Source organism: Anopheles moucheti, chromosome 3 (genome assembly GCF_943734755.1).
Source record: "Anopheles moucheti chromosome 3, idAnoMoucSN_F20_07, whole genome shotgun sequence".
Lineage (NCBI taxonomy): Eukaryota > Metazoa > Arthropoda > Insecta > Diptera > Culicidae > Anopheles > Anopheles moucheti.
The window spans coordinates 3,303-28,719 of NC_069141.1; the positions used below are offsets into that span (position 1 = coordinate 3,303).

A 25,417-nucleotide genomic window follows, 5' to 3' on the forward strand; every position below is an offset into this window, starting at 1 on the left:
GTGGCCAGTACCTATACGACACACTTCCCCGGCCACGCCCCCTACACCTCCTATACCTATCCGACAGGGGGTGGGGGGGTGGCCAGTACCTATACGACACACTTCCCCGGCCACGCCCCCTACACCTCCTATACCTATCCGACAGGGGGTGGGGGGGTGGCCAGTACCTATACGACACACTTCCCCGGCCACGCCCCCTACACCTCCTATACCTATCCGACAGGGGGTGGGGGGGTGGCCAGTACCTATACGACACACTTCCCCGGCCACGCCCCCTACACCTCCTATACCTATCCGACAGGGGGTGGGGGGGTGGCCAGTACCTATACGACACACTTCCCCGGCCACGCCCCCTACACCTCCTATACCTATCCGACAGGGGGTTGGGGGGTGGCCAGTACCTATACGACACACTTCCCCGGCCACGCCCCCTACACCTCCTATACCTATCCGACAGGGGGTGGGGGGGTGGCCAGTACCTATACGACACACTTCCCCGGCCACGCCCCCTACACCTCCTATACCTATCCGACAGGGGGTGGGGGGGTGGCCAGTACCTATACGACACACTTCCCCGGCCACGCCCCCTACACCTCCTATACCTATCGACAGGGGGTGGGGGGGTGGCCAGTACCTATACGACACACTTCCCCGGCCACGCCCCCTACACCTCCTATACCTATCCGACAGGGGGTGGGGGGGTGGCCAGTACCTATACGACACACTTCCCCGGCCACGCCCCCTACACCTCCTATACCTATCCGACAGGGGGTGGGGGGGTGGCCAGTACCTATACGACACACTTCCCCGGCCACGCCCCCTACACCTCCTATACCTATCCGACAGGGGGTGGGGGGGTGGCCAGTACCTATACGACACACTTCCCCGGCCACGCCCCCTACACCTCCTATACCTATCCGACAGGGGGTGGGGGGGTGGCCAGTACCTATACGACACACTTCCCCGGCCACGCCCCCTACACCTCCTATACCTATCCGACAGGGGGTGGGGGGGTGGCCAGTACCTATACGACACACTTCCCCGGCCACGCCCCCTACACCTCCTATACCTATCCGACAGGGGGTGGGGGGGTGGCCAGTACCTATACGACACACTTCCCCGGCCACGCCCCCTACACCTCCTATACCTATCCGACAGGGGGTGGGGGGGTGGCCAGTACCTATACGACACACTTCCCCGGCCACGCCCCCTACACCTCCTATACCTATCCGACAGGGGGTGGGGGGGTGGCCAGTACCTATACGACACACTTCCCCGGCCACGCCCCCTACACCTCCTATACCTATCCGACAGGGGGTGGGGGGGTGGCCAGTACCTATACGACACACTTCCCCGGCCACGCCCCCTACACCTCCTATACCTATCCGACAGGGGGTGGGGGGGTGGCCAGTACCTATACGACACACTTCCCCGGCCACGCCCCCTACACCTCCTATACCTATCCGACAGGGGGTGGGGGGGTGGCCAGTACCTATACGACACACTTCCCCGGCCACGCCCCCTACACCTCCTATACCTATCCGACAGGGGGTGGGGGGGTGGCCAGTACCTATACGACACACTTCCCCGGCCACGCCCCCTACACCTCCTATACCTATCCGACAGGGGGTGGGGGGGTGGCCAGTACCTATACGACACACTTCCCCGGCCACGCCCCCTACACCTCCTATACCTATCCGACAGGGGGTGGGGGGGTGGCCAGTACCTATACGACACACTTCCCCGGCCACGCCCCCTACACCTCCTATACCTATCCGACAGGGGGTGGGGGGGTGGCCAGTACCTATACGACACACTTCCCCGGCCACGCCCCCTACACCTCCTATACCTATCCGACAGGGGGTGGGGGGGTGGCCAGTACCTATACGACACACTTCCCCGGCCACGCCCCCTACACCTCCTATACCTATCCGACAGGGGGTGGGGGGGTGGCCAGTACCTATACGACACACTTCCCCGGCCACGCCCCCTACACCTCCTATACCTATCCGACAGGGGGTGGGGGGGTGGCCAGTACCTATACGACACACTTCCCCGGCCACGCCCCCTACACCTCCTATACCTATCCGACAGGGGGTGGGGGGGTGGCCAGTACCTATACGACACACTTCCCCGGCCACGCCCCCTACACCTCCTATACCTATCCGACAGGGGGTGGGGGGGTGGCCAGTACCTATACGACACACTTCCCCGGCCACGCCCCCTACACCTCCTATACCTATCCGACAGGGGGTGGGGGGGTGGCCAGTACCTATACGACACACTTCCCCGGCCACGCCCCCTACACCTCCTATACCTATCCGACAGGGGGTGGGGGGGTGGCCAGTACCTATACGACACACTTCCCCGGCCACGCCCCCTACACCTCCTATACCTATCCGACAGGGGGTGGGGGGGTGGCCAGTACCTATACGACACACTTCCCCGGCCACGCCCCCTACACCTCCTATACCTATCCGACAGGGGGTGGGGGGGTGGCCAGTACCTATACGACACACTTCCCCGGCCACGCCCCCTACACCTCCTATACCTATCCGACAGGGGGTGGGGGGGTGGCCAGTACCTATACGACACACTTCCCCGGCCACGCCCCCTACACCTCCTATACCTATCCGACAGGGGGTGGGGGGGTGGCCAGTACCTATACGACACACTTCCCCGGCCACGCCCCCTACACCTCCTATACCTATCCGACAGGGGGTGGGGGGGGTGGCCAGTACCTATACGACACACTTCCCCGGCCACGCCCCCTACACCTCCTATACCTATCCGACAGGGGGTGGGGGGGTGGCCAGTACCTATACGACACACTTCCCCGGCCACGCCCCCTACACCTCCTATACCTATCCGACAGGGGGTGGGGGGGTGGCCAGTACCTATACGACACACTTCCCCGGCCACGCCCCCTACACCTCCTATACCTATCCGACAGGGGGTGGGGGGGTGGCCAGTACCTATACGACACACTTCCCCGGCCACGCCCCCTACACCTCCTATACCTATCCGACAGGGGGTGGGGGGGTGGCCAGTACCTATACGACACACTTCCCCGGCCACGCCCCCTACACCTCCTATACCTATCCGACAGGGGGTGGGGGGTGGCCAGTACCTATACGACACACTTCCCCGGCCACGCCCCCTACACCTCCTATACCTATCCGACAGGGGGTGGGGGGGTGGCCAGTACCTATACGACACACTTCCCCGGCCACGCCCCCTACACCTCCTATACCTATCCGACAGGGGGTGGGGGGGTGGCCAGTACCTATACGACACACTTCCCCGGCCACGCCCCCTACACCTCCTATACCTATCCGACAGGGGGTGGGGGGGTGGCCAGTACCTATACGACACACTTCCCCGGCCACGCCCCCTACACCTCCTATACCTATCCGACAGGGGGTGGGGGGGTGGCCAGTACCTATACGACACACTTCCCCGGCCACGCCCCCTACACCTCCTATACCTATCCGACAGGGGGTGGGGGGGTGGCCAGTACCTATACGACACACTTCCCCGGCCACGCCCCCTACACCTCCTATACCTATCCGACAGGGGGTGGGGGGGTGGCCAGTACCTATACGACACACTTCCCCGGCCACGCCCCCTACACCTCCTATACCTATCCGACAGGGGGTGGGGGGGGTGGCCAGTACCTATACGACACACTTCCCCGGCCACGCCCCCTACACCTCCTATACCTATCCGACAGGGGGTGGGGGGGTGGCCAGTACCTATACGACACACTTCCCCGGCCACGCCCCCTACACCTCCTATACCTATCCGACAGGGGGTGGGGGGGTGGCCAGTACCTATACGACACACTTCCCCGGCCACGCCCCCTACACCTCCTATACCTATCCGACAGGGGGTGGGGGGGTGGCCAGTACCTATACGACACACTTCCCCGGCCACGCCCCCTACACCTCCTATACCTATCCGACAGGGGGTGGGGGGGTGGCCAGTACCTATACGACACACTTCCCCGGCCACGCCCCCTACACCTCCTATACCTATCCGACAGGGGGTGGGGGGGTGGCCAGTACCTATACGACACACTTCCCCGGCCACGCCCCCTACACCTCCTATACCTATCCGACAGGGGGTGGGGGGGTGGCCAGTACCTATACGACACACTTCCCCGGCCACGCCCCCTACACCTCCTATACCTATCCGACAGGGGGTGGGGGGGTGGCCAGTACCTATACGACACACTTCCCCGGCCACGCCCCCTACACCTCCTATACCTATCCGACAGGGGGTGGGGGGGTGGCCAGTACCTATACGACACACTTCCCCGGCCACGCCCCCTACACCTCCTATACCTATCCGACAGGGGGTGGGGGGGTGGCCAGTACCTATACGACACACTTCCCCGGCCACGCCCCCTACACCTCCTATACCTATCCGACAGGGGGTGGGGGGGTGGCCAGTACCTATACGACACACTTCCCCGGCCACGCCCCCTACACCTCCTATACCTATCCGACAGGGGGTGGGGGGGTGGCCAGTACCTATACGACACACTTCCCCGGCCACGCCCCCTACACCTCCTATACCTATCCGACAGGGGGTGGGGGGGTGGCCAGTACCTATACGACACACTTCCCCGGCCACGCCCCCTACACCTCCTATACCTATCCGACAGGGGGTGGGGGGGTGGCCAGTACCTATACGACACACTTCCCCGGCCACGCCCCCTACACCTCCTATACCTATCCGACAGGGGGTGGGGGGGTGGCCAGTACCTATACGACACACTTCCCCGGCCACGCCCCCTACACCTCCTATACCTATCCGACAGGGGGTGGGGGGGTGGCCAGTACCTATACGACACACTTCCCCGGCCACGCCCCCTACACCTCCTATACCTATCCGACAGGGGGTGGGGGGGTGGCCAGTACCTATACGACACACTTCCCCGGCCACGCCCCCTACACCTCCTATACCTATCCTATTATGCGCACACCATTTATTAATACTTTAAATAAATTACAACATACATTATTACACTACAACTCTCTCCTAACTTTCCATCACATCCGCCGCACACTGCAAACTGCACTGCGCCGCACCTGCTATACCTATCCTATTATGCGCACACCATTTATTAATACTTTAAATAAATTACAACATACATTATTACACTACAACTCTCTCCGAACTCTCCAACACATCCGCCGCACACTGCAAACTGCACTGCGCCGCTCCTCCTATACCTATCCTATTATACACACACCATTTATTAATACTTTAAATAAATTACAACATACATTATTACACTCCAACTCTCTCCGAACTCTCCAACAATCCGCCGCACACTGCAAACTGCACTGCGCCGCTCCTCCTATACCTATCCTATTATACACACACCATTTATTAATACTTTAAATAAATTACAACATACATTATTACACTCCAACTCTCTCCTAACTCTCCAACACATCCGCCGCACACTGCTATCACGGCTCTCCATCGCTCCACATACCGATCCACAGGAATACACAGTGATGCGCTCGCTACCGCAGGCAGATGGAAGGCAGATGGAAGGTCAGCTCCACAACACACACTGCTATCACGGCTCTCCCACGCTCCACATACCGATCCACAGGAATACACGATGATGCGCTCGCTACCGCAGGCAGATGGAAGGCAGATGGAAGGTCAGGTCCACAACACACACTGCTATCACGGCTCTCCCTCGCTCTACACACCGATCCATAGGAATACACGGTGATGCGTTCGCTACCGCAGGCAGATGGAAGGTCAACTCCACAACACACACTCACACCGATCGCCTAACATCACAACACCACACACTGCCTGAAAATAAAGAGCAAAAAATACTTATACTATATATTTATCACATATACCACATTTATATTTATCGCAATTCAAAAACCACTCACCTTCATCTACGCTCCACAATACTTCACTACGCTCCACAACACTATGCTTGACCGATCTGGTGATAAAGGACTAATCCACACTTATTCCTCCGCTTAAGTACCATTTCAAGTCTCGAAAGTTAAATTTTCAAAATGTTTCACAGCTAATTCCCCGCTTAAGTAACATTTAAAATCTCGAAAGGTAAAATTTCAAAAAATTTCACGGCTAATTCCCCGATTAAGTACCATTTCAATTCTCGAAAGGTAAATTTTCAAAAAGATTCACAGCTAATTCCTCGCTTTAGTACTATTTCAAATTTCGAAAGGTAAAATTGCGAAAAGTTTCACAGCTAATTCCCCGCTTAAGTACCATTTCAAGTCTCGACATGGTAAAATTGCGAAAAGTTTCACAATTCATTTCAACCTTTCGAACAATTACACATCGCGAAAAGTTTCAAAATTCATCTCACACTTTACAACAATTTCAAGTCCCCAACATTTCATATCGCCAAAAGTTTCAATACCAATGCGATGAAACGAAAGTTGTGCCTCGAGGTAATCTTTCACTTTATCTTTTCAACAAAATAATAAATAAATGATATTTTCGAAACCAACACAAAATTAAAATTAATAACAATATTTAAATACATAATTATGATCTCAATCCGTTGCGCGTCATCTGATGTGACAAAAATTGCAAAAAAAACTGAATGATTTTATTGATGCTTTACATTTTTCTTCTGACGCCGCAAATCAATAATATTAAATATGTTTTTATGTTTATAAAGTAATAAACCGCGAAGTCACAAAATCACCAGTGATATCACGCAAACGCTGCGACTTCAATGTTCCAACTGACGCCATCTGACGAAATCAGAAATAATATCACGACTACACTAACACTTCCATTTTTCATCCGGCGCCAAAAAAATACTTCACATTTTGCTTCTGACGCGGCAAAATTTATTATTTATGTTTAATTGTATATATTTTAATATTTAAAGCCAACGTAACAATGAAGGATTATTTCGCAAATAAAACAAAATTAAAATTAATAATAATGATTAAATAAAGAATTATGATCTCAATCCGTTGCGCGTCATCCGATGTGGCAAAAATTGCAAAAAAACACTGAATGATTTTTTTGATGCTTTACATTTTTCTTCTGACGCGGCAAATCAATAATATTAAATATGTTTTTATGTTTATCAAATAATAAATCGCGAAATCACAAACTCACCAGTAATATCACGCAAACGCTGCGACTTCAATGTTCCAACTGACGCCATCTGACGAAATAAAAAATAATATCACGACTACACTAACACTTCCATTTTTCATCTGACGCCAAAAAAATACTTCACATTTTGCTTCTGATGCGGTTAAATTTATTATTTATGTTTAATTGTATATATTTTATTATTTAAAGCCAACAAAACAATGAAGGATTATTTCGCAAATAAAACAAAATTTTAAATTATAATAATGATTAAATAAAGAATTATGATCTCAATCCGTGGCGCGCCATCCGATGTGGAAAAAATTGCAAAAAAAAACTGAATGATTATTTTGATGCTTTACATTTTTCTTCTGACGCGGCAAATCAATATTATTAAATATGTTTTTATGTTTATAAAGTAATAAATCACGAAACCACAAACTCACCAGTAATATCACGCAAACGATGCAACTTCAATGTTCCAACTGACGCCATTTTACGAAATCAGAAATAATATCACGACTACACTAACACTACCATTTTTCATCTGACGCCAAAAAAATACTTCACATTTTGCTTCTGACGCGGCAAAATTTATTATTTATGTTTAATTGTATATATTTTATTATTTAAAGCCAACGAAACAATGAAGGATTATTTCGCAAATAAAACAAAATTAAAATTAATAATAATGATTAAATAAAGAATTATGATCTCAATCCGTTGCGCGTCATCCGATGTGGCAAAAATTGCAAAAAAACACTGAATGATTTTTTTGATGCTTTACATTTTTCTTCTGACGCGGCAAATCAATAATATTAAATATGTTTTTATGTTTATCAAATAATAAATCGCGAAATCACAAACTCACCAGTAATATCACGCAAACGCTGCGACTTCAATGTTCCAACTGACGCCATCTGACGAAATAAAAAATAATATCACGACTACACTAACACTTCCATTTTTCATCTGACGCCAAAAAAATACTTCACATTTTGCTTCTGATGCGGTAAAATTTATTATTTATGTTTAATTGTATATATTTTATTATTTAAAGCCAACGAAACAATGAAGGATTATTTCGCAAATAAAACAAAATTTTAAATTTATAATAATGATTAAATAAAGAATTATGATCTCAATCCGTTGCGCGTCATCCGATGTGGCAAAAATTGCAAAAAAACACTGAATGATTTTTTTGATGCTTTACATTTTTCTTCTGACGCGGCAAATCAATAATATTAAATATGTTTTTGTGTTTATCAAATAATAAATCGCGAAATCACAAACTCACCAGTAATATCACGCAAACGCTGCGACTTCAATGTTCCAACTGACGCCATTTTACGAAATCAGAAATAATATCACGACTACACTAACACTTCCATTTTTCATCCGGCGCCAAAAAAATAATTCACATTTTGCTTCTGACGCGGCAAAATTTATTATTTATGTTTAATTGTATATATTTTATTATTTAAAGCCAACGAAACAATGAAGGATTATTTCGCAAATAAAACAAAATTTTAAATTTATAATAATGATTAAATAAAGAATTATGATCTCAATCCGTTGCGCGCCATCCGATGTGGAAAAAATTGCAAAAAAAAAACTGAATGATTTTTTTGATGCTTTACATTTTTCTTCTGACGCGGCAAATCAATAATATTAAATATGTTTTTATGTTTATAAAGTAATAAATCACGAAACCACAAACTCACCAGTAATATCACGCAAACGCTGCAACTTCAATGTTCCAACTGACGCCATCTGACGAAATCAGAAATAATATCACGACTACACTAACACTACCATTTTTCATCTGACGCCAAAAAAATACTTCACATTTTGCTTCTGACGCGGCAAAATTTATTATTTATGTTTAATTGTATATATTTTATTATTTAAAGCCAACGAAACAATGAAGGATTATTTCGCAAATAAAACCAAATTTTAAATTAATAAAAATAATTAAATAAAAAATTATGATCTCAATCCGTTGCGCGTCGTCTGATGTGGCAAAAATTGCAAAAAAAACACTGAATGATTTTTTTGATGCTTTACATTTTTCTTCTGACTCGGCAAATCAAAAATATTAAATTTGTTTTCATGTTTATCAAGTAATAAATCACGAAACCACAAAATCACCAGTAATATCACGCAAACGACGCAAATTCAATGTTCCAACTGACGCCATCTGACGAAATCAGAAATAATATCACGACTACACTTCCATTTTTCATCTGGCGCCAAAAAAATACTTCACATTTTGCTTCTGACGCGGCAAAATTTATTATTTATGCTTAATTGTATATATTTTAATATTTACAACCAACGAAATTAGAAATGACGGATTTTTTCGCAACCAAAACAAAATTAAAATTAATAATAATAATTAAATAAAAAATTATGATCTCAATCCGTTGCGCGTCATCTGATGTGGCAAAAATTGCAAAAAAAACTGAATCTGACGCCATCTGCAAAATCAGAAATGTCACGATTACACTAACACTTCAATTTTTCATCTGACGCCAAAATAGATGCTTTACATTTTTCTTCTGACGCGACAATTCAATAATATTAAATATGTTTTTATGTTTATCTAGTAATAAATCGCGAAAAAAATACTTCACAGTTTGCTTCTGACGCGGCAAAATTTATTATTTATGTTTAATTGTATATATTTTAATATTTTTAACCAACGAAATAATAAATGACGGAGTTTTTCGCAACCAAAACAAAATTTTAAATTAATAATAATAATTAAATATAGAATTATGAACTCAATCCGTTGCGCGTCATCTGATGTGGCAAAAATCGCAAAAAAACTGAATCTGACGCTATCTGACGAAATCAGAAATAATGTCACGACTACACTAACACTTCAATTTTTCAACTGACGCCAAAATAGATGCTTTACTTTTTTCTTCTGACTCGGCAAATCAAATAAATTAAATATGTTCTCATGTTTATCAAGTAATAAATCGCGAAATCACAAAATCACCAGTAATATCACGCAAACGCTGCGACTTCAATGTTCCAACTGACGCCATCTGACGAAATCAGAAATAATATCACGACTACACTAACACTTCCATTTTTCATCTGGCGCCAAAAAAATACTTCACATTTGGCTTCTGATGCGGCAAAATTCATTATTTATGTATAATTGTATAAATTTTAACATTTAAAACCAACGAAATTAGAAATGACGGATTTTTTCGCAACCAAAACAAAATTAAAATTAATAATAATAATTAAATAAAAGTTATGATCTCAATCCGTTGCGCGTCATCTGATGTGGCAAAAATTGCAAAAAAAAACTGAATCTGACGCCATCTGCAAAATCAGAAATGTCACGATTACACTAACACTTCAATTTTTCATCTGACGCCAAAATAGATGCTTTACATTTTTCTTCTGACGCCGCAAATCAAAAATATTATATATGTTTTTATGTTTATAAAGTAATAAATCGCGAAATCACAAAATCACCAGTAATATCACGCAAACGCTGCGACTTCAATGTTCCAACTGACGCCATCTGACGAAATCAGAAATAATATCACGACTACACTAACACTTCCATTTTTCATCTGGCGCCAAAAAAATAATTCACATTTTGCTTCTGACGCGGCAAAATTTATTATTTATGTTTAATTGTATATATTTTATTATTTAAAGCCAACGAAACAATGAAGGATTATTTCGCAAATAAAACAAAATTAAAATTAATAATAATGATTAAATAAAGAATTATGATCTCAATCCGTTGCGCGTCGTCTGATGTGGCAAAAATTGCAAAAAAACACTGAATGATTTTTTTGATGCTTTACATTTTTCTTCTGACGCAACAAATCAATAATATTAAATATGTTTTTATGTTTATCAAATAATAAATCGCGAAATCACAAACTCACCGGTAATATCACGCAAACGCTGCGACTTCAATGTTCCAACTGACGCCATCTGACGAAATCAGAAATAATATCACGACTACACTAACACTTCCATTTTTCATCTGGCGCCAAAAAAATACTTCACATTTTGCTTCTGATGCGGCAAAATTCATTATTTATGTTTAATTGTATATATTTTATTATTTAAAGCCAACGAAACAATGAAGGATTATTTCGCAAATAAAACAAAATTAAAATTAATAATAATGATTAAATAAAGAATTATGATCTCAATCCGTTGCGCGTCGTCTGATGTGGCAAAAATTGCAAAAAAACACTGAATGATTTTTTTGATGCTTTACATTTTTCTTCTGACGCCGCAAATCAAAAATATTATATATGTTTTTATGTTTATCAAATAATAAATCGCGAAATCACAAACTCACCGGTAATATCACGCAAACGCTGCGACTTCAATGTTCCAACTGACGCCATCTGACGAAATCAGAAATAATATCACGACTACACTAACACTTCCATTTTTCATCTGGCGCCAAAAAAATAATTCACATTTTGCTTCTGACGCGGCAAAATTTATTATTTATGTTTAATTGTATATATTTTATTATTTAAAGCCAACGAAACAATGAAGGATTATTTCGCAAATAAAACAAAATTAAAATTAATAATAATGATTAAATAAAGAATTATGATCTCAATCCGTTGCGCGTCGTCTGATGTGGCAAAAATTGCAAAAAAACACTGAATGATTTTTTTGATGCTTTACATTTTTCTTCTGACGCCGCAAATCAAAAATATTATATATGTTTTTATGTTTATAAAGTAATAAATCGCGAAATCACAAAATCACCAGTAATATCACGCAAACGCTGCGACTTCAATGTTCCAACTGACGCCATCTGACGAAATCAGAAATAATATCACGACTACACTAACACTTCCATTTTTCATCCGGCGCCAAAAAAATAATTCACATTTTGCTTCTGACGCGGCAAAATTTATTATTTATGTTTAATTGTATATATTTTATTATTTAAAGCCAACGAAACAATGAAGGATTATTTCGCAAATAAAACAAAATTTTAAATTATAATAATGATTAAATAAAGAATTATGATCTCAATCCGTGGCGCGCCATCCGATGTGGAAAAAATTGCAAAAAAAAACTGAATGATTTTTTTGATGCTTTACATTTTTCTTCTGACGCGGCAAATCAATAATATTAAATATGTTTTTATGTTTATAAAATAATAAATCGCGAAATCACAAACTCACCGGTAATATCACGCAAACGCTGCAACTTCAATGTTCCAACTGACGCCATTTTACGAAATCAGAAATAATATCACGACTACACTAACACTTCCATTTTTCATCTGGCGAAAAATAAGAAATAAATGAATAATAAATGAATGAATTATGATCTCAATCCGTTGCGCGTCGTCTGATGTGGCAAAAATTGCAAAAAACAACTGAATGATATTTTTGATGCTTCACATTTTGCTTCTGACTCGGCAAATCAAATATATTAAATATGTTTTCATGTTTATCAAATAATAAATCACGAAATCACAAAATCACCAGTAATATCACGCAAACGCTGCGACTTCAATGTTCCAACTGACGCCATCTGACGAAATCAGAAATAATGTCACGATTACACTAACACTTCAATTTTTCAACTGACGCCAAAATAGATGCTTTACATTTTTCTTCTGACGCGGCAAATCAAAAATATTAAATATGTTTTCATGTTTATCAAGTAATAAATCACGAAATCACAAAAACACCAGTAGTATCACGCAAACGCTGCGACTTCAATGTTCTTGACGCCATTTGACGAAATCAGAAATAATGTCACGATTACACTAACACTTCAATTTTTCAACTGACGCCAAAATAGATGCTTTACTTTTTTCTTCTGACTCGGCAAATCAAATAAATTAAATTTGTTTTCATGTTTATCAAGTAATAAATCGCGAAATCACAAAATCACCAGTAATATCACGCAAACGCTGCAACTTCAATGTTCCAACTGACGCCATTTTACGAAATCAGAAATAATATCACGACTACACTAACACTTCCATTTTTCATCTGGCGAAAAATAAGAAATAAATGAATAATAAATGAATGAATTATGATCTCAATCCGTTGCGCGTCGTCTGATGTGGCAAAAATTGCAAAAAACAACTGAATGATATTTTTGATGCTTCACATTTTGCTTCTGACTCGGCAAATCAAATATATTAAATATGTTTTCATGTTTATCAAATAATAAATAACGAAATCACAAAATCACCAGTAGTATCACGCAAACGCTGCGACTTCAATGTTCCAACTGACGCCATCTGACGAAATCAGAAATAATGTCACGATTACACTAACACTTCAATTTTTCAACTGACGCCAAAATAGATGCTTTACATTTTTCTTCTGACGCGACAAATCAATAATATTAAATATGTTTTTATGTTTATCTAGTAATAAATCGCGAAAAAATACTTCACAGTTTGCTTCTGACGCGGCAAAATTTATTATTTATGTTTAATTGTATATATTTTAATATTTTTAACCAACGAAATAATAAATGACGGATTTTTTCGCAACCAAAACAAAATTTTAAATTAATAATAATAATTAAATATAGAATTATGATCTCAATCCGTTGCGCGTCATCTGATGTGGCAAAAATCGCAAAAAAACTGAATCTGACGCCATCTGACGAAATCAGAAATAATGTCACGATTACACTAACACTTCAATTTTTCAACTGACGCCAAAATAGATGCTTTACTTTTTTCTTCTGACTCGGCAAATCAAATAAATTAAATATGTTTTCATGTTTATCAAGTAATAAATCGCGAAATCACAAAATCACCAGTAATATCACGCAAACGCTGCGACTTCAATGTTCCAACTGACGCCATCTGACGAAATCAGAAATAATATCACGACTACACTAACACTTCCATTTTTCATCTGGCGCCAAAAATAATACTTCACATTTTGCTTCTGACGCGGCAAAATTTATTATTTATGTATAATTGTATACATTTTAACATTTAAAACCAACGAAATAATAAATGACGGATTTTTTCGCAACCAAAACAAAATTTTAAATTTATAATAATAATTAAATATAGAATTATGATCTCAATCCGTTGCGCGTCATCTGATGTGGCAAAAATTGCAAGAAAACATTAACAGAATGAATTTTGTTTAAAAAAAAATTACAAGAAAATAATACGTTGATGATTGTTTTGAAATCAAAAATGGCAAGAAACTAATAAATTAATGATTTTTTCGCAACCAAAATTTTGATAGAAAATATTCAAGGATTTTTTTTTGCTTCCAAAATTTGCAAGAAAATAATAAATGAATGATTTTTTGCAACAATAACGCTGACACTTCAATTTTCCATCTTGCCCCTGAATAGATACAGCCATTCCCCGAGATACGCGGTTCCTTTTATACGCGGATTCGGAGATACGCGGTTTTTGAAAATTTGTCAGATGAGCTAGTTTATCCGTTGTGTTAATAACCAAATCTACACCTTAATCTCTACGTCCGGCATTCCCGTCTTTAAAGTTCAATTACTTTTTTTGTATTGGAAATTAAAATTTCAAATTTGGAACACTGTTGCGTACACAACGGCTAGTGCTGTGTCTTCTTTTGAGGTGTCCGAGATGATTTGGTTAGTTTACATTAACACACTATTACTATAGACACAAACTTTATACATAATTTATTTCAGTTTAATTGTACACGCACCGCCCGTAACACACCGAACGCTGAGTTCTTCTGAGCCCACACCTCGCTCATTCTGATTGCGCGCTAAGCCGATCCTGCGGTCAGCGCCCTTCGGGTACTCACGCACTCATCACACGTGACAACCATAGCCGAGCGGCTGTCAGTGCGTGGCGCTAGCAATCAGGTTGGGCCATAACAGCTAGGTTTGTGAAAAATTGTAACTTACCATCTGGAATCGACTTCGCTTCCTGAAATAAAGAAAATATTTGAGAAAGGCCCGAGGCACGAACCCAGAGATAAGTGTAGATCATAAAACTTTGAAAATAAACAGAACCACAGTGCGATCGAGAAAAAATTAGACTTCAAATGGAAAAGCATGTGCAAGCGGCATTATTTGAGAATCATAAGCGAGTAACGTTGTCCTGCGCAATACAACCCAAATTTTACGAGGTATTGGGATCTAAGATGCACATGTGTAAACAAAGATGCATTGAGCATAGGGCTCATAGGGACCACAAGTCGACACTGAAGGAAACGGAATAACTGACGATTCAAGCGCTTGTTTGGAAAGGACCAACGCACAAATAACCAACTTATCCCACGCACAGAACATGCACCAACACATGTAAACACGTTGTCGTGTCGTAATTCTTACCAATACATCGAAACATTATTAGTATATAAGCAACACAAATTTGTTTAATAAAGTTAGATTTAACTATAGAACGTCTCGACTTTCGTATGAATTTTCTTGGCCTCTCCTAGGATTCGTTTGGAATCTCATCCGGGTCTTTTGCCCTCATCCGAACTGTTTCCAATGATACCCTTTGGCTGATAGGTTCCTACGTACCGAGAACACTAGCGGGAAAGTTTAACTATCATTTGAATACAACTAGCTAATCGGCCCGGTTACAGGGCTATGCAACAGAATTCCGTTGTGTGCGTAAGATATTTAAAAAGAGGGTTTCTTCCCAATTGGTGGACGTTGTTAATTGTATTTCATTTAGTTTAAAAATTTGTCTAATTTCACATCGCCCGAGATGCCTTGGCTTGGATGTAACCATGGCTCCCATAAAAAAAACTATTCGGCAAAGCATATTCCAAGCCACATAGAGCAATTCTTGTTATTTTAGGTTTTCACAGACATTGAGCCTTAGCGGCTTCGTCTCTTAGTCTGAGATAGCCATTTGTCTGATCTGGACATCTTGCATCGTGTTTTAGATATTTGGTCATTGTAGTTGAATAGTCCAGAACCTTGGTCAGTTATCACGAATGAAATGTATCGTAAAAATATACGACACGTCCTGTTTGCGCTCAGCTCCCACCTGGACTGTGATGCTCATATGCGGTGACATATCATTTTAACATGAGTACTCCAAATTACACTTAAGCAGTTCTTAAGAATCTTGCGTCACATTATACCCTTATCCCTTATCCTGCTTTTCGTACGCACTGCACATTATTTCATCGAAAGTCGACGACTTTCACAATTGGAATCCTACAACTGATTGCATATGTCTAAGGTCAAGTAGGTATTCCCATTCAGGTACCACTGGTTACACATGAGTTTTTTCTGCAACATAGCACAACAACAACAGCAACTGCTTCTGAAACACTCTCTCAATTCTGTTAGTAAAAAACATAAAAAAATGCAGCGAATCAAGCAGTAAAACAGCTTATTAAATACCTTTATAAGTTGTTGTAAAACATGGTATTATTTTCTATAGTGCTATATTCGTGGATTCAATGACCATTTCTGGTCGTCCTTGATATATATATATATATATTATATATATTAATGAGGATAGCGAGTCCTGCGCTCACTTGGCACTTGAAAGCGTTGGGGCAGCCCAGTGGCTTGATGGTAGCGACGCGAAACCGTTCACACTGTATCACCGACCAAAATTAAAATCTTTTTGAAAATCTTGTAAAGGATCCGACTGAAAATGCTAGAAAACGCGCGAATACTCAAGGGCAACACTCAAAAAAATTCTCAAATTGCGCGTCCATTTGGTAAAACCAAAGTATACATTGAAAAATAAATTGTTGGCTCATAGAGGGGGATCATAGAAGGCATAGCGAAAGAAAGCAGTTTAAAGAAGAGATGTGAAATCAAAATTGCACCACACAAAAATATGATCCATGGATGTGGGAAATAATGTTACCATGGAAACGTTATGCGTCGCCTCCAACTAAAATTTGTATATCGATAACACCATTTCGGACAGAAATCCAATTCTTATTTGTTTGCGGTAAAGCTAGGGACTTTAAGGCCATTCCTTCGCGTGACCTTTCGGAGTTTTGCCGTCAACAGAACACAAAAGCGGACATTAGTTTTCTATCCAATCAAAAAAACAGAATTTTAAAAGTACATTTAGTATTTTTAATGGTGTTTTTGTGTATGAAAACCCAACTTTTTGACATGTAGCATTCAATGACTCACTGTGATATATGAACTTTGCCTAGTAAAATTTTGTAATAAATCAATGAGTCGGCATATAACATTAACAAGAATTAATATTTCAAGCATATAGTTTGTGTATGTTGAAGATTGCGAAGGTTTATTGTATTTGTATGTATCTGGTAGCTATCATATTTCAATAAAAAGTTATTTAAGTTTGAAAACGAAAATCATACCCTTGTATCCGGTCGTAGAGTTGACGGTTAAATTCCTTATTTACCTTCTCGCGCGTGTGAAGCTGATGTGAATTAACTTTATTGAAACTTAAATTTATTTCTCTTTACAGAAATTTTGTTTTACTGCTTGATTATAAATATGGGAACTTCTATGTTTTATTTTACAACTTGGCAATATGGAAGTATAATATTTGCGTCACCTTTTTGTGTATATGATGATTGAGGTTGTAACATTTAAAAGTCTATTTACATGTTTTTTTTATTATTTTTTTTTATTTATTTCTAGTAGTCTATTTACATATATCGGTAATGAAAAGCTCGGTATCGCAATCTGCCGATTATTCTAATGGATGACAATTGAAAAGGATGCAAGGTGACACTATCGCTTATTTGCTACTAACTTTTGTTTTGTTTCTACTATTTAAACCATTTCGTTTACCTCTAACGAGGTGATAGTTTCTGTTCGCATTTTGAAATATTTACCATTGATTGGGGCATCCTGTGGTGTAAAGTGAATACGTGTTGTTTAACTCAATGATGAAAAATTGGCAGGGTGTATATACGTGATGAGATTAGTCGGTTTCAGTGTGCTGCTATATGTTGTTACGTATGTCATCAGTTAGAAATGTTTGTAACGCCATATAATGAGGATTTTATAAGTTGTTATAGAATATTAGAATCGCCACAATTTCTTTACATGCTAATCTTGTGTCTTTTACTTCTCCTATTATTATGTTCCATCAACGTTGTCGACATGATCTGTTTGCCCTAAATACTTGGTAGCAGAGCCTTGCTGATTGATAATAAAATCATTATACCGAATGCGAGTCGGCCAACAACAAACAAAACATGAATTGAAATATGAAATTACATTAATCATATTTGCATATGCTGATGAAATGCACCTATTTCTTATTTGTCATTAATTTAATAATACCTACCGTTTCACCACAATTTTCTTAATCGCATGTTTACATTTCTATTCGAAATGTTCACTTTTGTTACAATTTCTTTTAAGCAAAAGTATAAAACCTAAAATGTCAGTAATAAAAGCTATTTAAAGGTATTAGCTCTAACTGAACCAGTTCGTTCTAGTGGGGCAGAGGTGTTTTTTAAATTTTGTGTTGTAAATCATTGTACAATTTTTTCAACCGAATGGTATTGGCATTATCTCAATAAAATATTTTCCGGTCCAAAATATTTGAAACTGGGGTATCTGTAAGATATTGCTCTGTAAGTATCTGTGAGTTGCTTGTCCTCATACTTTTCGATATAAGTTTCGTTCAAGACCTTTTCTTTCTCTCACCAACGCGCCTCATGACCTATTTAATGATGGACAAAGAAGCACCGCTGCTACCGGAATTTTTTTTCATGGATCACCATGGATGATGACCAATTCAGCGCATAATATCGTCAAAAAGAAATAACTTTATCAACGAATCAGGGAAACATAGAAAGAGTAAAGAAATTCTTAACAATGTGCAGCTAACAACTGCCCTAATGCCACTACATTATGACCTTACAAATCTTACATAAAGTATTGAATATACCATAATTCCATGGGTCGCCCATGCTTTCTGCCGTAAACGATTTCTTCCGCATTGTGCGTGTGCGTGTTTTTAAGCGTTCTCTTCTAACCGATTACGTTCTCTAAAATGATTTTGCATTCGATTGCAAAGAAGCGCTTACCGTTTGGGAAAACGTTTCTACATTCCAATGATAACGTCCCGCTGTTTTTCCTCCATCTCGATTACTTCCTCCTTGTGGACAACCTGTTGGGTGACTACTTGCTGAGTAGCCTGTTGTTGCTGCTGGTTTTGATGCAATGGAGTGGTTTGACCTAAATCAGATTTTAAACAACTTACATATTATTAGAAATATGCATAATTTTAAGGGTGTATGATCGTTTTAACAAAATGTACCGTATTTTTCATGAATACCGCGATGCCGCTTTAGTGCGAAACGATCCGCAAAAGAGGCCGAACAGATATCACACTTGAAAGGTTTCAAACCGGAGTGCACCTGAAAGTAAGTTTCAATAACACAAATGTTAGTCATAGCTAGAAAATTATTCTAAACCACACACAACTACGTACCTTTTCATGATTCTTTAAATGGGCGGCCTGGCTGAATGCAGACTGACAGCGATTACATTTGTACGGTTTTTCTCCGGTGTGTATACGGCGATGGTTCCAAAGTGTTGCATGACGAGCAAAACCTTTGTCACACACCTGCAAATAACATAAATGATCGATATGCCAGTGGAACCATAATTTAAGCATCATTACTCAATGCGCTAAATATACATACCTCACAAACGTATGGTTTTTCTCCGCTGTGTGTTCGCTCGTGGTTCTTCAAGTGTGGTGACTGTGAGAACTGCATTCCGCAGGTTCCACATCTAATATGACGAATAAAGTAAAACAAAAAAAATAGATTAGTCGTCAAGCCGTTATCAACTTTTTCAATAGCAAGTCTCCTATCTACACTTACTTGTACGGTTTTTCACCGGTGTGGATGCGCATATGATTCTTCAAATAAACCGCCTTTGCGAATGCTATTCCACACACGTTACACTTGTAATTTTTCTCACCCGTGTGCAACTTTTTGTGCGACCACAAACTGGAATATCGCGAGAAGCGTCCTCCACACGTGTTACAGGTGAACGGCTTTTCAGGTCTAAAAAACAATCACGCAAAATAAAAAAAAACAACATGAAAGGAATATTTATAGTATTTATGATCTCAAATGGGTAAACTCGCCCGAATTTTGGACGTTTGTTAGTGCGATTGAATGGAATACCCACTGTTGGTGGATTTGTGATGAGTGCATTAGCTTCTTCTGGGCAGCACCAACAATGATTACACCAGAACCGTTACATTTGTTACATTTTGTTACAGTTGCGGCGTTACGTTTTTTCACTGGGTGGGCATTCTGTTGTGTTATGAGTGAATGTTCTGCCTTGATCGTGTTTATCTGTCCTGGCATCAGTGAATCCATCGACGAGTTACTGTTGGATGCGTTCGGTATTTCACCGATTTCGAACTTTATGTCACCGTCCGGTGCAACGAAGATTTGTGTCGCTAGAATAAATACATACATATATAAATATATTCCGAAGAAATTGATCAGAAGAGCAACAAACATATTATAACGCTAATGCATACAAGCACTTACTTCTGGCCACAGGTTGTGCACCATCATTGTTTATGCAGGTTTCGCAGCGGATTAGCTTCGGCCCCTTTCGCTTCGGGTTGCTATGGATGGGCCCGTTGCAGGAGATACACTTCTGCGATTTATCGGCCTTGGTCGTATGTGTTGCAACCTGTTGCTGTTGCTGCGCTTGCTGTTGCTGTTGCTGCTGCTGTTGAGCTTGCTGTTGGGCTTGCTGTTGCTGTTGCACTTGCTGTTGCGCTTGTGCTTGAGCCTGTGCCTGGGCTTGCTGTTGTTGAGCGTCCTGGGCATGTTGCAGCTGTTGCTGTGGTGCCGGATCAAGTGCCTCCGTAGCGACAATCTGAATCTGACCAAGGTTTTGACCCGTTTCGGAGATGAGATTTTGTGCCTGCACTAAATTCTGAGCTTGCGTTACTACCGTAATGGCATCCGATGTCGTTTCGCCATCCTGGTTATGGGTGCGCTTATGGTGGTTCAGCAACGTGAGGTGATTAAACATCAAACCGCACACATCACATTTGAAGCTGATGTTGGAGATGGTGTTCTGGAAATGCATGCACCACAACGGAGTAAATCTTTCATTCCCATAATTCTTCCTGCAATGCTTACCGTGATAGGTTTGTTGACAACGAGCTGTCTGCCATCCACAGTAATCCCGGTAACGCCATTCGGAATCGGCATCTGGTTAACCAGCGCACAGTTTGCATAACTGAACGGTTGTAAGTATTGTACCGTCTTTGTCTCATCAGAAAGCTGTGCTAGATTCACCGTGCTCAATGCCTGTTGGAGATTCAACCAATTGAAAAAAAAAACACATTAGGGAAGGTCCGTCTGTTGGCTGATGTATGAATTTAAACGCTATGCCAACCGTCAGTCACGGTTTACCTGCGACGTTGGCGTTAGCTTTTGTATCATATTCACATTGGCGTAGAACGTCGAAAATTCCGGCGCCTGTTGATTCGTCTTTTGGCCCTCCAGCTTGTTGCCTTTGTTGATGTCGGCGGTGGTCGTTTGATACTGTATACCTATCGGAGTGCCCGTTGCCGCTTGGATGTTGTTTGTAGTAAACATGACTTTTAATGCACACTTAGTGCTGGAAAAATTTCTACACCCGGCCGAGCGATGTAGATAGCTTAAGCATAATTTCTGAGCACTCAATTAAACCTGCGAAAAACAAAAAAAAAACCTGATCAGGTAATAGAAACGGAAGGATAATTTATTCTAATTCTAATGCATCTGTCCATGATGGGATTAATTAGCATGCTTTACTATCGAGGTGTGATTTAAGCTGCAACGAGCAAATTTCAAGTTGGTGGGCTCGCTTTTGTAATTCGCTTTCACTTGCATCTTTCCCTTGTCATACAATAGTTTGCACATTTTCAGCAGGTCTCCATCTGACAAGATAAAATACATTATAAGAATCGTAAATAAACTGAGAACGGAACGACCATCACTGAAGTTGCGCTAATGCGCGCACGCACACACACGCAAACAAGACATAGCACGTACGAAAGAACATGAGAGAAGAGGTTACGCTGTATGTTTGTGCTCCAGTTTCAATTTTTCTTTTCTTACTCATGCACACCTTATACGCAATTTCGGCGTATTTTTGACATTCTTTTGTGTGACATTCCCACAACATCTAGAGCGCTAATAAACTGTAGCATATCTGTTTAGATGCACTTTAAAAAAAGGACGACAGAGAATTCTCCCGTAGGTAGTTAACATGTTCCCCTGATCTGTCTTTTTCAGACGTAAGTTTTTACCTAAGGAAAGTAAGAGAAGTAACAGAAACATAACACTTCTCTAGAAACGCATCTCTCTTCGCACCGAACAACTCACTCGGATGAAAATGCACCACCACCTATTGAAAGGACTAGACTAGACGAGACGAGCCGAACCCAAGACAAAACGGCGCACGCGTGAGCAGCACCACACCACTCCTGCTCTATAGCCTGCTTTGTCTCTAAACAGAGCGAAGAGTGCGCACACACTGCCAACGAAGCGACCACACTATCCGTTGCGAAGTGAGCGACGAAGACAAATTGCTAACACGCACACCAACGCACGCCGCGACATATTCGTAGATTCCGTTTGTATTCGCTCTTTCCCTTTTCTTTGCAAAATTGCTTTTCTTCGAAAGGAGACAAAAGTAGAACGCGCGCTTTACGATGCGAACATTTGCAAACATATTTCCGCTCAAACACAGAAGCAGCGCACGTTGACCAAAACAGCGAAATCGCGCCAAACGCTGGGACATGATAGCGTCAAACAGGGATGGAAAGCACACTTAGTGGCAACGCACCACCCGTTTTCGATGGCGACGCTGATTCACTTGGAGATGCACCAGTTTTCTAGTGCTTTCGATTTGCTTGTACTAAGCGGTGCGATGAAAAATTTACATTCTGAATGTTTTTCTGATCATTTCAAATCACCACACAACATACGGTCACACGTGAAACAAGTTAGGCGTGAGTAAAAAAACTGTAGCACTGCGAACTATTGACTACCGAATAATAATACACTCATGACGGAAATGCGCCTTCCAAAAAACACACACAATTTTATCTACTTTCGCTTCTCATAGTGGACGAACGCGCGCGTTCGGCCATTTGCTAACTCGCTCTCGCGGCCCTGTACCGTGTTTCGCTTGAGTGTGAAACCGCACACGCACACCATCTAAGTGATCCCGTTTTTCCTGCCATCTCGTACGCGTCAACCGTGCACACGTGTATGAGTGCGTCTCTCTCACATCATTTGACTGCTCTACCGCATCATCGCGTATCCGTGTTCCGGAATGGGGCAAAACCTATGACGAAATATGATCCCTCTTTGGAGGTGCACAGAAAACCTTTGCATCGACGTTCCTATGTATTACGATGCCCCAAATGATACATCTGTATCAATAGTGAACTGATGAGCGCGTTATGAATAATCGAATTTTCGCTATGAATTCTCCCCTACTAACACCACCGCTGTAAGTCGAGTATCCATTCCAATGGCTTACCCCTGACCGATACTGTACCTTCCGGCGGCTTGATGCCACTCGGGACACTGGTAGGAATTGCAGGGATTTGGGATTTTGTGGCGTCGCCTCAAAACAAATCCACACAAAAAACACGATGCGTCCCCGTTATAATTTTCGTCCGTTTCGTACGGTGAACACAACAGAAAGATTCTTTTTGTCTCACTTTAATATGGCGGCGCAATTCACTCACGAGAAAAGAAGCAAGTACACACAACCAGCACATATGAAAGGGAAAAAGCGTATGCTTAGCGTGGTCGTTTTTCTCACTTTTCGACGGCGTTAGCTATGCTGCTTCGAACTGAACGACGAGAGTGAGAGCGCATGAAAGCAGTGCAGAGAGAGACAGAGAGCGCGAAAAATGACGGAGAGAAGAAAATGCTGGCGTGTGCGTGTGTGAGCAATGAACAGAACGCTTTAATAGGTAGGGGACGGCATGCAGTGAACGTCGTAGTGGGAGCGATGTAGAAAAATCCCGTTGAATTCTAGCTAACCAATAGACAAGAATGGGTAGAAGGAGAAGGCTAGCTGATAGTGTTGGTAATATCTGCATTATTTGCTGCTCATTGAAGGCAGGCGTGAGAATGAGCGAGAGACAAAGAGATGAGAACGAGTGAGAGAAAAAGGTAACGCGTCGCAACAGATGTTCTCTCCCGTCTTTTTCGCTCAATTCCGGTCAATGTTTTTCGCCTCGAGGATAGAAACGCACAGTCAATTCCCGAGTTACGAGATTCTCGATTTACACGAATTTGGAGATACGCGGATTTTAAAAAGATTATTGTTTTGTGCGCAGAATTCACTTTTTAAAAAGAAAATTTAAAACACTTGATAGTTTTAATTATCATAAAAATTTATTTATTTTATATTATAAAAGATGTTTGTAGCCCCCACCTATAGGGTTTGAAGCTTGACACAAATTTGACATGAAATCAAGGGCTGAGCGCAACGCAGAGCCAGCGCATAAAGGGACAAAATATAAATATTTTTTTTAAATATTTTTGTTCCCGTTGCAATGGTAGTTTCAACCGTCAACTCTACGACCGGATACAAGGGTATGATTATCGTTTTCAAACTTAAATAACTTAATTGAAATATGTTAGCTACCAGATTTTGCATCTAGATTTGCTGCATCTTTAGGAAACTTAGTTCTCCTTCAGAAAATAATCAATAAGTGGTGTTTGGATCACTGGAAATATCATTTTTTCACAAATTTGTTTTCATATCCCTTATCTCTACGACCGAAATACCCGGATATCACATACATTTTATATGGGAAACGCAAAATTTTTGTTTTTAAGCTTAAATACCTTTTTTAAATATGACATGTCAAAAAGTTGGGTTTTCACCATTAAAAAATACTAAACGAACTTTTAAATTTCTGCTTTTTCACGATTGTATAGAAAACTGATGTCCGCTTTTGTGTTCCTAATTTGAAATTTTAAGACGAAAATTTTGCATTCTCTATACAAAATATATGGGATACCCGGGTATGCCGGACGTAGAGATTAAGGTGTAGATTTGGTTATTAACACAACGGATAAACTAGCTCATCTGACAAATTTTCAAAAACAGCGTATCTCGGAATCCGCGTATAAGAGGAACCGCGTATCTCGGGGACTGCTTGTATAGCAACCGATTATTTTACGATGTTTTCCATGGTTTGACACAAAGTGGGTAAAGAGACTAGGTGGGCTCATAGCTCTTTTCAGCAGGCCATTTTAAAATACCCACTTGACGTTTCGCGTTACGGTATCCGTGCACAGTTGTTTTTGTTTTG

General features: G+C 41.6%; 1 protein-coding gene across 1 annotated transcript; it reads right to left on the reverse strand.

The window, feature by feature from the left end:
* Positions 1-17,478: 17,478 nt before the first annotated feature.
* Positions 17,479-23,856, reverse strand: LOC128303485 (zinc finger protein 184). The gene is made up of 10 exons (XM_053040455.1): positions 23,641-23,856; positions 21,501-21,779; positions 21,225-21,395; positions 20,619-21,159; positions 20,248-20,524; positions 19,935-20,120; positions 19,752-19,842; positions 19,538-19,672; positions 19,364-19,463; positions 17,479-19,281 (listed from the first exon to the last, which is right to left on the reverse strand). Exons 2-10 carry the CDS (start codon positions 21,684-21,686, stop codon positions 19,148-19,150), a joined length of 1,821 nt encoding a protein of 606 aa, XP_052896415.1. The 5' UTR covers positions 21,687-21,779; positions 23,641-23,856; the 3' UTR covers positions 17,479-19,147.
* Positions 23,857-25,417: the final 1,561 nt, after the last annotated feature.